We start from the raw sequence: 15,772 nt of genomic DNA, 5'->3' as shown, positions 1-15,772 counted from the left end.
CACTTTATCAATTAAAAAGTTACTTAGCCCACATTCAAATCAACTTTAAAGGATCAAAAAAATAGGTTAAAAATGATATCTTGCACTAATTATTTCTAACATATTAAAAATCAAAATTTGATTGTGTTATTAATTATTTTTTATCGTAATAAATCATTTTAAAAGAAATATTAATAATTTCTATGTAACTCTTGGTGTTTAAATAGATGGTACAATTGAAATATTCAAAAATATTTTCTTTATTGTTATATTCTATAATTTTTAACTAATTAGTAATAATATCAAAAATTATTGATCATGGAAAACATATAATTGCTGATTTGAAATTAACACAAAAAATTGAATAATAAAAGTATACTTTTTACTCTGATGAATTGCAGACCATTCATTCATAATTAACAACAAATTATTATTTAAAAAATTCTGTGTCAAGCCCTTTTTAAAGAACAGGTTTTAATCACTGTTAGATATCATCTATACTGGACCCAACTATGCCACGTCCTCACTGTGCTGGGTTTTTTTTACTTAAAACTGACATAAATTTTTGAAAAATAAATGATTTGAAACAGTTTTTTTTAATAGATACATTAGGTATTGTTGTATTTAAATATGAAACTACTCAAATAACTGACTCTAAATCATTTTGTCGCCTATTTTCAAGTTTATTTAATAATAATAATAAGTTAATAATGTCACATACTCGATTGGTTGAAATTCCTCAAGTTACTTGAAAATTCGGAGAATTAAAACTATTTTGTGATAAGTTTATTTCTTCATAATCATTATCATCAGAAAAAGTTACAATTTTTTTATTTTTGCTACCTCTGCAAAAAAGGAATTAGTATAAAGACCGTTATTAAATAAATTAAACTGTATAAATTTTCACTAGTATCTAAAAAATTGTCCACCTTTTCTACAATATGATCAGTGCTAACATCTGCTTTCTTTAAAATATATATATATATATCGGTTATTCTCTTGTAGAGTTATTTATTTCAGATTCTCTGGTGTGGTTCATATCCCATTATAAAGCAAAAAAAAAAATTCAATCAAAATTAGTGCTGAATATCAACATAAAAATTCTTAAAATCGCATAAAAACTTATAAAAACATTATTATTAAATAATCAAAACAATAGTACTAACCTTGATGTTTGATCTGGATGAAATATGAAACTCTATTACAATATAAGTATGATCTCGAAATCGTGTGTTCGAGCCGCTAGTTGGTCGCCACTTTGTTGTATTTAAATATGAAACAATCTTTTATTGTTCTAACTTATAATAATAAAAGATCAATAATAACGCAAATGTAATTATTAAAGAAATAATCAAACAATGTAAAACATTCAAAATAAAGATACACTTAAAACACAATAAAACAATACACAAAATTAAAACTTAATGTCATAAACGTACCACGCGAAAAATGATTACCTTCGGTACTCCCAAAGTCTTCTCTCCTTTTCAATTCATTCCATTTCGTCTTGTATACTAAAATATTTTGTTTTTCTTTTTTACAAAATTCATAATACAATCATTTTCAAAAAATTGTATAAATATTTACTTCCTGGTCTAGTAACAATAATTCAGGGAATTACAATTAATCCAAACATTACAAAAATATTTTACTTTCAGTTTTACAAAATAATAACCTAAATTACAGTATTTATCCATCATTTGTTTTTTTTTTTGAAAATATGACTCTTAACATACCCACAGGGGTGGATTCAAAATGATAACTTTTCAAAAAAAAATTAACTTTTTCAACTTATTTTTTAATAGTGCTCCGGAAATACTGACACTTTTATTTATATCTTAAATTAAAATAATAATTAATTATTAGTTTGCACAGGAGCTTTACTTCCCCCCAAAAAAAATCGTAGTCAACGTAATTAAACAAAATTTCTATTTTGGTGATGGAGAGGGATAGATAAAGCAATGATGTAGAAATGTTTCTCATAGCTTTTTTATCCAAATTTTTAAAATAGAATATGAGAACATAGCTATCTCAGAAGAATTTTTCTTGCTACTTGCTTTAAGCAACATGAACGTCATTTTTTTTTTTCTTACTGTTGGTGCTAAAATTTTAGATGACCATATAACATCATAAAACAGGCTACAATCATTTCTACCTTATGAAGTAAAGGTTCATAAGCATAGGAGGGCTTAGCTCTCTCAAAAATATTGAAAATTAGTATTTAAAAAAATTGCAAAATCAACATAAATTTAACTGAAAAATTATATAAAGTGAGAACAATTGAAACCCGTTTGCTTACTTTCTGAACACTCACTGCATAAATTAAAAATAGTTCGTATTTAATTGCATATACAAACTTTTTTAAATGCATATTTAAATACATAATCTTAGGGTTTTTACAAGGCTTAAAACCGGTTATCAGTGATAACCGAAAACCGTTAAATAACTTTTTTTGAGAACCGGAACCTCTTGAGGGGTTTTTTTTTTAAATAAAAGCGGTAATTAATTACTGATTACCGATTTAATTTTATAGATGTTATCCTAGAATCGGGAATCGTTATTTAAAACCGGTTTTGTAACAAAAATGGCTTAATTCCTATACAAAAATAAAACTGTTTTTGTAAAATACCGATAATAGGATGAATGTTTGAACGGCAAGATATCAGAAATTTCACCTTGCAAAATTTATAGAGCAATATATATATAATAATTTGAGATAATTAATATCATTTTAAACCACTTTAGTGTGTACTTCAACCACGGTTATGGGTTATGATACTTATCTCCAAATATACATTAATGTAATGAGTACATATGTGATTTTCATGGAAGCAAAAATATTTCATGTGCATTAAATAGCTGTGTCGTCTTTATTTTTAAATGTGCAGTGAATATTACACCAAAGTTTTTTTTTAATTAAATAATTTAAATATTTATTTAAAATGAAGAATCCAGTATTAAAAATGTTTTTTAAACACGATAACGCTAGTAATAGAAGCGAGTGCAATTTATGTAAAAAATTTATTACGGGTAAGCATTCATCTAACTTAGAGAAACATGTATTTGCGCATCACAAATTGCAATATGCAGATCTAATTAAAGCCAAAAATAAACTAAAACAAACAATAGAAAACTTAGATGCAGAAACATCACTAACAAATAAAGTAAAATATTACAATTACATTTTTTGTTTATTTGAAATTTTTATTATGTAGTTTATATGTCTTTCTTTTAAGATAAATAACAGTCAGAGCACATTGAATAATTTCGTAAGCATTTCTAAAAAATCCATCAAACTTAACTTGTATAAAAATTCACTAATTTCTGCTTGTATTGAAATGGTAACAATAAATGGAAGACCTTTGACTTTATTATAAGATTCAGGTTTTAGGAAAATTTTGCATCCTGTCTTAGATGCATTTTTACCGGAAAGTATGAGTATTTTATAATACTTATATTTATTTGATAAAAAAATATTTTAACTTCGAAATTATATATCTGTTATAAATTTATTGAATTTATAAATAGATTATTGAGTGAAAATATGTGAAATACTAATTTATTATTTTATAAGTATCATTGAATATTAATAATAATCAGTATTCTACTGAAATAAAACTGATAATAAAAACCAAAAAAGTTGAAATACATATACTTTATTTTATTTGTTTACTAGAGATTGCCATTAATTCTCAAAATATTAAAGGACATATTACACACTTAAGTAACAATATAGTGTCTGATATTACTAAAGATATGAAAAACCGTATGGTATCATTAAAAATTGATGGTGTTTCACGGCATAGCCGATCTTTTCTGGGCGTTTATGTTCAATACATGTCTTGTGATTCAATGCAGTTGCAAATAAAAACATTAAGTATTTCTGAAGTATTAAGTGGTCATACAGCAGAAAATCTTAAGTTAATGGTATTGACCATTAATATAAATGATATATATTTTCTAAAAAAAGATTTTATACGATCATAGGTATTTGATGTCCTCAATAAATATGGATTAAATAAAAACCAAATATATTCTATAACAATTGACAATGCTCGAAATATGATTAAATTGACTGATTTAATAGCTGAGCACGAGGAAAACATTGACAATGGTAATTAATTTTTGTATAGCATGAACTGGAAACTTTGTATACATTGTTAAGTTCAAAGTCAACATTTTTATTATTAATTTTTATTAATAAATAGAATTTTATTAATTTAAAAAAAAAACATTATCAATATTTAAATTTATTGAATGATTTTTTATTTTATATATACATAGAAAACATTGAAGATCTAATTGTAGAAAATGAACCCAGTAATATATCTAAATAAATTTATAGTATATAAATATATAAAGGGAAATTGTGTTATTTAAAAAAAAAGTATGTCAAATGAAAGAGGGATATAAATATTATTTCTCGTAAAAACATTGTACTGTTATACTTTTACTTCATTAAAGATATACATATACTTTTCAATAAGTTATAGCATTATAAAGTTAAAAATGTAAAATATAAAATCGAGAATTTTCACAAAAAAATAGCATTTGGTAACTATTTTCACCATGAAGTCAAAATAAAGTCCGAAAATGGCAGTTTAAAGTAAAAAAAAATTGAAAAAGTTTCAAAAATTAGCGATTTTTAAATTTGTAATTTTTTTGGAGGTTTCCCACATTTACGAGGAACGAAGGAAATTTTTTCAATTTTTGAGGGTAACGTCTTCGACTAGATACTATTTGTGATCTTGTGACGTATCGTTGAAAGAAATGGGTTCGGTGAGAGCTGAGAAAAAGTGGTAACAGAGCACAAAAAAATAAATAAAAAAAAAACACATCATAGTAAAATTAATACCTTCTCAACTTCGTTACCATTCATCGTTAAAAAAAAATTCATTAATTTTAGTGTATTAATTATAATAAAGGTTAATTTGTTATCTTAGACAGATTAACCAATTCTTATAACATATATAAAAGCAACGTATCAATAGTATTTAAATCCTTTATTATATATTTCCAAACAACATGCATTACATTAAATAAAATAAAATATTATATATTTTTTTTAAACAATTCAAAAGTAGACATTTTTTTTATTATAACAAAAAAAACACAAAAATCAATTAAAAACTGTTTGAAACTAAACAAATTGTTTTTTCAAATCCTGTCATAAACATTGTTTGCAGTTTCATTGGATCAATAAAAATAAATTTGTTTGTATGTGAAGCATTTTTTTAAATTATAAGCTACATAGAATAAAATAATAAATAAATTAATTAAAACAATTTTTTTTTCATATTATAAAAAAAATTACGTTTATTATTCAAATCAATAGTCGTGTCTAAATTTAAATAGTATTATTAAAATTTGGTCGGGATCCTGTAACTTCAAGTTTCTTGATTTTCATTGTAACGAGGATGATGTTTCTTAATAGCTATCTGAATGAACCTACATTGAAAAATATTTATTAATGAACATGTGTTAAAATCATGAATACACTGTAATTATAAAATATCATAAACAGAGTGTGATGGTCTCTCAATACTCATGACCTTCACAAAAGTTTTCTTCGTAGATACTTTTGTCTAGACGTATGACTTCAATACTATAGATTTTATAGTATCTAGCAGTCGCCAACCTTTAGAACCTCACGGACCACTAAATTCAAAACTCAACATTTTACGGACTACTAGTACTTTAGAGTTTAGATTTTAGAAGTTTTGAGGGCCCAGAATCTGTCATCCCTTAACATATAACCAAATTTTTAAGACAATTCAAGAGAGGAAGAAGAACAGTGTATCTATGTTTTCCATATACACACCACTGATTAGTCAAACACTATATTAAAATAAGAATACAAGTATTAAACAATATAATTGAATTATTTTTATTTTTACAATTAATACAAAAAGAATTAAGCATAAGTATTAAACATTTTATCAATGAGATACTTGCTCTTGCTTATTTTTAATGAGTTTTTACATTTTTGGTTCTAATGTCGTTACGGCAAGACGGAGAGCTCTGCATACGTCAAGTCGAGACCGGTACCTCTTTTTAATAGTAGTGACGGATGAAAATTTTTTTTCGCATAAATATGTTGTTGAAAATTGAATTAGAACTTTCACTGCTTTTTCACTTAGCAAGGGATATTTATTTTAACGTAGAGCCAAACCTGAGATTTCGATGAGGATGACTGGAATTTAGCTTTAAGAGAAGAGTCTGATGATAAATCAATGAGGCTTTCTTTTTTGTCCATACTTAAATTGTTATTTTCATTATTTGCTACAGCAAATGGATCAATGATCCACATATTTCCATGTCTAGGATCTTCATTTTTTGAAAAATAACGATCAAAAGATTCTATGAGTGATATTAAGTGATATTGAACAACTATTACTATATGCTGATTAACGTCTTTATCTTTCAAATATTCATCAAAATTTGAAAACATTTGCATATCTCCTTCAACTAATCGTGTTTTCTACAGTAGTAATTTTTTTATAAAAAGCTTCTATTTTATCTCGTAGTGTAAACACGTCTTTAAGTTGCCCTTGCATGGATATATTTAATTCGTTTAACAGTGAAAAAATATCTGCCAAATATGCAAGCTTAGCTACCCACTAATCATCAGATAAAAGTTTTTGAAATTTCAGATTATTTTACTGCTGGAAAAATAGTATAACTTCTTCACGCAGGTTATTAGACGAGTTTGTATTTTTCCCCTCGACAACCGTCTCACTACAGCATGAAGAAGAAGGTGTGTATACTGGGAACCTAATTTTCCACAAAGTGCTTCAAATAAACGTGAATGAAGTGTTTTGTGTCGAATCAAATTTACAATTTTGATAACATCTAATAATACATCATATAGTTCTGGTGACATTTATTTTGACGCAAGTTGTTCACGATGCAAAATGCAGTGTGTGGACAAAATGTCAGGGTCACCAACTTTTTTCTCTTTTGCAACAACGCCTGAAAGGTGTTCAACCATGTTTACAGCACTGTCCATACATATTGTCGTAATATGCTCAATGCTTTGCATTACGCATCTTACGATTATCAATGAAAAATGTATAATTTGTATTTTAAATAACTTGTAAACAAACAAATAATTTATCTGTCATAACAAATACGATGTTCAACACAATTTCTTATTATTTATATATATGTCAATTTATCAATTGTTAAATATGTCATCTCAACATAATAATCATGTAATGTATAATTAAATACAATAAACTAAAAAGGTCACTAAAAGCGCTGACAACAATATCCCTGGATTGGGGGTACTATCATTTTACTATAAAAAGCACTGAAATCATTTCAGTCAGAGAGAGTCAGGGAAAGACTCCAGAGAGACGAAAAAAAGAAGAAGTGACAGCGACCAAGAGAGTTCGTTTTCTCCGGATTGAAATAAGAATAAAAAAAAGAAACAATTATCAGTCACAGCCCTGTGTTGTTGTCGGCTGACTTTTATGCGTTTTATTTATATATGAAAAGAACTTGTTTTAATTATTTATCTTTTGACGAAGTGCGAATTAAATACTTTTAAACATATATAAACATATCGAGATAATTATCAAATCATTTTACAAGCAATTTACAAGAATAAAAGAAGTAAGTAATTTTATGTTATCCCAATTATTTGGAGTAAATAAGTTTGAGTAAAGTATGACAAAGCAATAGATCATTTATTAAATTAATATCTTAAAGTGTCAATTTTGACTGGTTGGTTAAAGAAATTATACATAATCACGTTATATGGTATTCGTGAACTGGCTCTGCCGTTTCGTTGCCTTAAAGATGTTTTAAAAATCCTAGCGTGATTTATACTGTATAAATTAGGCTCTGGTATTCGAGGACTGGCTCTGCCGTCTCGTTGCCGAGGTATTCGTGAACTGGCATCGCCGTTTCGTTGCCTCTTAGTTAGGACATTAGAAACTAACCAGACAAAAGTTTATTCTACCTCTATAAGAGGAACTTAATTTATATTTTTATATCTACTTGTCTTTGTCGTTCTAAACCCTCGAACCATACGACCCCGATAGAACCACAACATCAGGTTCTCACTAAACCCATCATTCATCTTTCATTTTCATTATTTATATTTTACCAACTCTGCCTTTAATATTTTTGAATTATAACAATATTCCAATACATTATCCCCATTCAATTCCAAGTTCACAAAAATATAGCTATTGAATTATATAAATAGCTATTGAGTGTTTCAAAAATCTCAGAACTAGTTGTTATGCCCGGCAAATTAAGTGAACACAGTAGTTCTTCCAGTTGATTTCCTTCATACTCAAGCCTTACAAAACAAAGAAGGAGTGCCTTATTATTAACATCCGTTGATTCGTCAAGCTGAATTGAGAAAAATGGTGAATTTTTTACCATTATTATTACTTGATTTTCGATATCTTCAGCCATTTCTTCAATTCGGCGCTTAATAATGTTAGCGGACATAGGAATTTCTTTAAGTTTCTTGACAGCCTGAATTCCTAAAACTTCTTCACAGGCTTATAACATGCAGGGTTTAATTAAGTCTTCTCCAATTGTAAAGGCCTTTTTATTTTTCGTAATCTGAAGTGCTACCAAATAAGAAGCATTCAACAAAGATTTATATCCAGTAGTCATTTTCTTCATAGATATTACTTGCTTTTGCATATCTCCACGCATTCTTTCAAAATATTCAAGTGGTTTCTTAGCTAAATCCTTTGGTTTTGACTGCAAATGTCTATCAAGTTTTGAAGGTTTCATGGGATCATTAAATAAAATTTCAGAACACACCACAGATAGTAGCCGTGGATATAAATCACTTCCAAGTTCTTGAATAAATCCAAATCTCAAGTAGTCTGAATTATATTTTCTTAAAGTTTTTTTTTCTTACCTCCTCCAGTTTCAATGTTCTTTTTAATGAAAGTTTCCGAAGATTTTGAATCACTGCTCAGCTCACGTTCAAGTGAAGTACACGCATCACTGTTATTATTACTTATTTTTTCTTTTATATTAATAAAGAAATTATAAATATTACTTTTTTTTTTTACTCATAATGAAAAGTAAAATCATTAATTTAAACAATTACAGTAAATAAATAAAATAAAATATTTTTAATGAACGGCGCACGTTGATAATACGAAATTATTATATGTTAATTTGACCACATGAATCACGATCGACGGTAGACAAATAATTAATTATTATTTCAATAAAAGTTAAAAGAAATTAGACATATTCCATAAATAAGGAGAAAATTACATTTCTAAAGTGAGATAACAATAACATGAGCGTGTACCTATATTTAATAGTAATCGGCCGTCACTAGATAATTATTGGTCTATTTATATTTTATAATATGCGATAATAATGATGGTGGGATTTGCCATAATAACTAACAACGAATTATACTTATTTATCGTTCACAAAATTGAACGTCAACATTTAACGACTTTATTCAATTTATTACGATTAATTCAATGCATGATCATTAGAATGTTAAAAAACGATAGCTCAGTGGGGTCGCGACACAGTGTGAATGAGGCATAGATGGAACAAGTATAGATGATATCTGACAGTGATTAAAATCACTATCATTAGAAACGCTTCGATGCAAATCTGTAGATAATGTTTAATTTTAAGAGATTGGTAGATTATTTCAAAAGCAACCATAACTCTTATTCCCTTAAATTTATCGCGATTTATAATTATAATATATGAATACATAATAATTATAGTAATTAAATTTAGTATGAAATTGATATTTAATAATATAATATTGTATTTTTACGGAGATATTATAAAAATAAAAAGGAGTTGTATATTCACATACTTTTAACACGTATAAAAATTTAAAGGGATTGATGCAATACTTTTTAATAAAAAAATTTTGTTACTTATGAATAAATACACTACACTACAAGGAACTTTCATCAGAAACAAAAATATACTTTTCTAAATCAACTTTTCGTAATGTTTTCAAATGTGCAATTAAACTTTTTCTATTACTTCTAAGTTTTAATATTATTACTTATTATTAAAAAATAAGTCAAGTTAGAGCAAAGAAAATAAATGATAGTCACAAAAAAATATCTTCTCGGCTTTGCATCGAAGCTAAAACTTAAAATATAGTAAAATAATTTTAATATGAATTAGAAATTTCTTCTCGCAAAGGGGCAACTACAGTGTTCGGATCCTTGATCTTTATTGAAGTTATTAATTCTAAATGAGATAAAAATCAAAGCAATTGAAAATTTATTCTAACTTAAAAAGAATTAAGAAAAAATGCAAAAAATTCATTGCCATACGCGGTTAGGAACCTTGTCCCCCAAGCGCTTAAAACACAAGTTTAGCCGAACATCGCTTATGAAGGTTGAAAAAAATAGCTATTTAAGGTAGTTCAAATTTACTCGACTTAAAAAGCAAAAAAATTTATATAAGTTTAACTTTCTATGCTATATCAATTTGTAGGGATTAACAAAGATGTTAAATAACATGTCACAATGAATGCGTTTATATATGTTTATATGTTTTATCTTAGATGTACTGCAGTACGATAACACTCCGTGTATTTTTTTTATTCTCGCGCTGTTCGTCAATCCAGTGACACTTTTTATTTGTACTCTTTTTTTATGTACGTATAAAATTATTTTTCATTATTAAAAAGTATTAATTATTATAAATTTTAATTGTAGTATTTTGTAATAAATATAAACACCAAAACACTACAAATTGGTGACCTCTAAAATGAACAACAAATCCGATAGTACGATAGTAAGTGTGCGTGACGACGCGACCGGTAATGATGGCCGAGACCATATCGAATACGGCGAGCCCAATATGAATTCAACGCGAGCGTTTAAAATCCCAACTTTCTGGCGTACCAACCCAGAACTTTGGTTCAAACAAATTGAATCCGTTTTTTATACAACCAGAATTACAGCTGACGCAAGTAAATTTCATCATGTTGTTTCTTCTATGGAAAGTGAAATTCTTGCTCAAGTTAGTGACATAATACTCAATCCACCAGAAACGAAAATGTACGAAGCATTAAAAACCCGGCTCATCGAAAGATTTTCCGAATCTGAACAATGTCGGCTTAAAAAATTACTGACCGAAGTCGAACTCGGTGATCGGAAACCATCCCATTTTCTTTCAGAAATGCGTCAACTAGCTAATGGAAAAGTAACTGATGAAATACTCAAAATACTATGGATACAAAGGTTACCACATCAGGTAAAAACTATCATTTCAGCTAGCAACGACAAGTTGGATAACTTAGCTTCGATGGCAGATAAAATTATCGAAGTATCGGACAGCCGAAATGATTGTTTTTCCATTGCCAACATTAGTGACAAGGTCACAAACCGTCAGTCACATGAACAAGCTGACGATGCAACGACAATAAGAAAATTGGAACACCAGATCGCAGCACTCGCACAAGCAGTAGAGCGACTTAGCAACAGCAACTCTCGTAGCTACAATAGGCGTCACTCAAAATCACCTATGCGCCGAGACAATTCACGACCACGATATGATACATGTTATTATCATTACCGATTCAAAGATAAGGCTACTAAATGCAAACCACCGTGTAAATACCAGCACACGTCGGAAAACTATAAACGATCTACTGTCGAGACGACCGACGGTAGTGAGTTTCAATCTCGTCGTCTATTTATTGTTGATAAAATAACAAAAACTCAATACTTAATTGATACTGGTGCGGACTTTTCGGTTTGGCCAGCAGATCCTAAGCAGAAACGCAATAAAATAAAAGATGGTAACCCTACTTTATTCGCAGCCAACGGGTCAATAATAAAAACATACGGTGACAAATTAATTGCTGTAAATTTAGGTTTAAGACGTGTTTTTAAATGGAAATTTATTGTCGCAGCAGTCAGTAAACCAATTATAGGTGCTGACTTTCTCCACTACTTCGGCTTATTAGTGGACTTAAGAAGTAAACGCCTAATTGATGAAAATACCAATTTAGCCACCGCCGGAAAAGTTAAAAAGACGATATCCTCGGGCATCTTCGCTTTTAAAGACGATTCAGCGTACATTAAGTTACTCAAAAAATTTCCGCAAGTATTAAGAACAAACATGATCCCAATGGATTGTAAACATAACGTTACACATCATATCATCACTAAAGGACCACCACTCTTCGCTAAACCAAGACGCCTTCCTCCGGATCGACTAGAGATCGCAAAAAAAGAATTTGCTTATTTAGTAGAACAGGGCATATGCCGACCTTCAAATAGTCCGTGGGCCAGCCCATTACAACTAGTAAAAAAGAAGAACGGTGAATGGAGACCGTGCGGCGACTACCGTAGGTTAAACGCAGTCACATTACCGGACAGATACCCCATTCCACACATTCAAGACATCACACAGCGATTGCAAAATAAAAGTATTTTTTCAAAAATCGATTTGGTTAAAGCTTTTAACCATATACCAATAGAACCGTCCGATATTCCAAAAACAGCTATTACAACACCTTTTGGGTTATTTGAGTTTGTTCGGATGGGATACGGTTTTAAAAATGCAGCTCAAACATTTCAGCGTTTCATACACGGTGTTTTAAAAGACTTAGATTTTTGTGAAGTGTATTTGGACGATATTTTAATTGCATCGTCTTCAACACAAGAGCATTTGAGTCACCTCGAACGTGTATTACAACGACTCAGTGAGTACGGCATTGTGATAAATACGAATAAATGTATATTTGGAAAAGAAGAGGTACTATTTTTAGGATACATCATATCGGGTAACGGTCTTAGACCAAATCCTGAAAAACTGGAAGCGATAGACAAATATCCACGGCCGAATAATGTACAAGAGCTTCGACGTTTTTTGGCTATGTGCAATTTTTACCGCCGTTGTATCCCAAACGCAGCAAGTACACAAGCTATTCTTCACGATTATCTTAAAAACAGCAAAAAAAACGACAAAACACCAATTGTATGGACCGATCAATCAACGGGAGCGTTCGAGAAAACTAAAGAAGACTTAAAGCGAGCCACAACATTATCGTATCTAGATCCGGCCGCGAATATTCAATTACGATGTGACGCGTCAGATATGGCGATAGGCGCAGTAATAGAACAATTTAAAAACGGCGTTTGGCAACCACTTGCTTTTTTCTCTCGCAAACTTGACCAAACACAAAAAAAATACTGTGCATACGATCGTGAACTTCTTGCGGTATATGAAGCCATTAAGCATTTTCGCTATATGCTGGAAGCCCGTGAATTTGAAATAATTACGGACCATAAGCCGTTAGTATACGCATTCACACAACACTCAGATAAATTACCACCTCGACGTGCACGACAACTTGATTTTATTAGTCAGTTTACAACATCAATACGGCACGTAACAGGTACACAGAATACAGTGGCCGATGCGTTATCGAGAATAGAAACTATAAATGCACCGCCACCGCTAGATTATGACAAGTTAGCTTACGACCAGTTAGCAGACGCAGAACTATTGTCGTTATTGTCAAAACCGGAATTATCGATAAAACTAGAGCTCGTAAATATGCCCACTACGAACACAAATATTTACTGCGATACTTCTAATGGTAGACAACGACCGTATCTTACCAAACAATTTCGCCGCAATGTGTTCAATTGTCTACATAATCTCGCTCACCCAGGTATACGGTCAACAATAAAATTAGTGAGTAGTCGTTTCGTGTGGCCGTCGATGAACAGTGATTGTGCGAAATGGACTCGTGCGTGTTTAGCGTGTCAAAAGTCAAAAATAACGCGACATGTTATAAGTCCGTGTGGTATTTTTAATGTGCCGAGTGATCGTTTTTCACATGTACACATCGATATAATCGGTCCTATGGTCATGTCACGTGGTTGTACTTACTGTTTAACCGCTATAGACAGATTTTCTAGATGGCCAGAAGTTTTTCCAATTCAGGATATTTCGGCTGAAACCATAGCTCGTACGTTATTTGAAGGCTGGATAGCTCGATATGGAGTTATGGAGAGATTGACAACAGATCAAGGACGGCAATTTGAGTCTACTCTGTTCACCGCAGTAACGCAAATTTTAGGGTTTAGAAGAATACGTACATCAGCATATCATCCACCAGCCAATGGTTTAGTTGAACGATTCCACCGATCACTTAAAACGGCAATAAAGTGTTACGAAACTGAGCACTGGACAGATGTACTCCCCTCAGTTCTTATGGGCCTTAGATCAGTGATTAAAGAAGATCTAGGTTTAACACCTGCAGAAATTGTATTTGGAAGTACGATTAGATTACCTAATGAGTTTTTTATGCAGTCATCAGTGGCGACAGACCCTTGTTCCTTTGCTGAAACACTAAAGAAAACAATGGAAACCATACGCCCAGTGTCAACTTCAAACCACGGAAGTAAAAAAGTTTTTATATATAAAGATCTAGCATCCTGTTCACACGTTTTCGTTCGGGTCGACCGGGTCAAGAAACCGCTAGAACAACCATATGAAGGGCCGTACAAAATTGTTCAACGATACGAAAAAACCTTTAAATTATTAATTAGGCAAAAAGAATGTATCATATCAATAGACAGACTGAAGCCATGTTTCAACGAAAATGAAGATAATAACACAAATCTATCAATAACAACGAACCAGCAAAACCAGAGAAATACAACTACAAGACCAACAATAATACAAACAAAACAAACCAAGTCAGGAAGAACCATCCGCCTCCCCGTAAGGTTTTTGTAAATTGTGAATTGTATCACTTTTATATTTGTATTTGTATTTTTATATTTGATATTTGTAACTATGTATGTTTAACGTAAAATTATCGTTTTCACTGGAAAGGGGGTAATGTAGGGATTAACAAAGATGTTAAATAACATGTCACAATGAATGCGTTTATATATGTTTATATGTTTTATCTTAGATGTACTGCAGTACGATAACACTCCGTGTATTTTTTTTATTCTCGCGCTGTTCGTCAATCCAGTGACACTTTTTATTTGTACTCTTTTTTTATGTACGTATAAAATTATTTTTCATTATTAAAAAGTATTAATTATTATAAATTTTAATTGTAGTATTTTGTAATAAATATAAACACCAAAACACTACAAATTTTTCATTTATATAATATTTATGAAAATCTGTACTTCCCTTATTAAGGTATTTTAAAATAAAATAAAATACAAAACCCAGAATTTTAACACAAAAATAGAACATTTTTGAATACGGTAGTCATATTTACCATGAAGACAAGTCCAGAGGTCAAATTTTTTTTCAAATTAAAGTATATTACATAAGCTTTAATTTAAGATATATATAAAAGTGTCAGTCTTTCCAGAACATTTTCAAAAGTCAATTTTTTGTAAAATAGTTACCATTTTGAAATCCTTTCTGTTGGCTGGTAAAGGGTCAAATGTTCACAAAAATGTATAAAATGATAGGTGAATACCTAAGGTATCTATAAAAAAAAATTATATTGAATCGGTCATTTTTAAAAAAGTTATAGCAATTTTAAGAAAAAAAAATTTTAAATGTCGAAAATTAGCGATTGTTAAATTTGTAATTTTTTGTGGGATTATCCCGTCTACGGGGAACGAGGAATTTTTTTCAAATTTTGAGGGTAATATCTTCGACTAGATACGATTTGTGATCTTTTGACATATTTTTCATCAAAATCGGTCTATCGAGAGCTGAGATTGAGCGTATACAGACACAAAAAAAACCACATCATAGTAAAATAATACCTTCTCTGCTTCGCATCGAAGCTAAAAATAAAATGGTGAATAATATTTTACTA

General features: G+C 29.8%; 2 protein-coding genes across 4 annotated transcripts in view; one reads left to right on the top strand and one right to left on the bottom strand.

Annotated features, from left to right (window-relative positions):
• The first annotated feature begins 2,885 nt into the window (after positions 1 to 2,885).
• On the top strand, positions 2,886 to 4,316 carry LOC126897981 (uncharacterized). The gene is made up of 3 exons (XM_050671931.1): positions 2,886 to 3,143; positions 3,967 to 4,093; positions 4,264 to 4,316. Exons 1-3 carry the CDS (start codon positions 2,922 to 2,924, stop codon positions 4,314 to 4,316), a joined length of 402 nt encoding a protein of 133 aa, XP_050527888.1. The 5' UTR covers positions 2,886 to 2,921.
• Positions 4,317 to 5,058: 742 nt separating this feature from the next.
• LOC126898949 (uncharacterized) overlaps positions 5,059 to 15,772 on the bottom strand; it is a 37,632-nt gene continuing 26,918 nt past the window's right edge. Inside the window, exons 2-3 of one of the 3 annotated variants that reach the window (XR_007702431.1) lie at positions 5,294 to 5,427; positions 5,060 to 5,225 (exon numbers count right to left, since the gene is read on the bottom strand). Coding sequence is in view for 2 of the 3 variants with exons in the window: in XM_050673375.1 (XP_050529332.1) it covers positions 5,367 to 5,427 (61 nt within the window). In the remaining variant the exon portion in view is untranslated. Of the gene's footprint in view, positions 5,428 to 15,772 lie in introns of all 3 variants that reach the window. The other 2 variants (XM_050673375.1, XM_050673376.1) reach the window with 2 other exon arrangements.

This window comes from Daktulosphaira vitifoliae, unplaced genomic scaffold (genome assembly GCF_025091365.1).
Source record: "Daktulosphaira vitifoliae isolate Bord-2020 unplaced genomic scaffold, ASM2509136v1 Scaffold_2, whole genome shotgun sequence".
In the NCBI taxonomy this organism is placed as follows: domain Eukaryota; kingdom Metazoa; phylum Arthropoda; class Insecta; order Hemiptera; family Phylloxeridae; genus Daktulosphaira; species Daktulosphaira vitifoliae.
This window is presented reverse-complemented; position numbering and strand designations above follow the sequence as displayed.

What these genes read in the sequence shown, in the direction of transcription:
- LOC126897981 (XM_050671931.1), top strand. Translation starts at nt 2,922, where the DNA reads ATGAAGAATCCAGTATTAAAAATGTTTTTTAAACACGATAACGCTAGT. An exon ending in AAACATCACTAACAAATAAA is followed by an intron (nt 3,144 to 3,966) that starts GTAAAATATTAC and finishes ATACGATCATAG; the next exon opens with GTATTTGATGTCCTCAATAA. An exon ending in CGAGGAAAACATTGACAATG is followed by an intron (nt 4,094 to 4,263) that starts GTAATTAATTTT and finishes ATATATACATAG; the next exon opens with AAAACATTGAAGATCTAATT.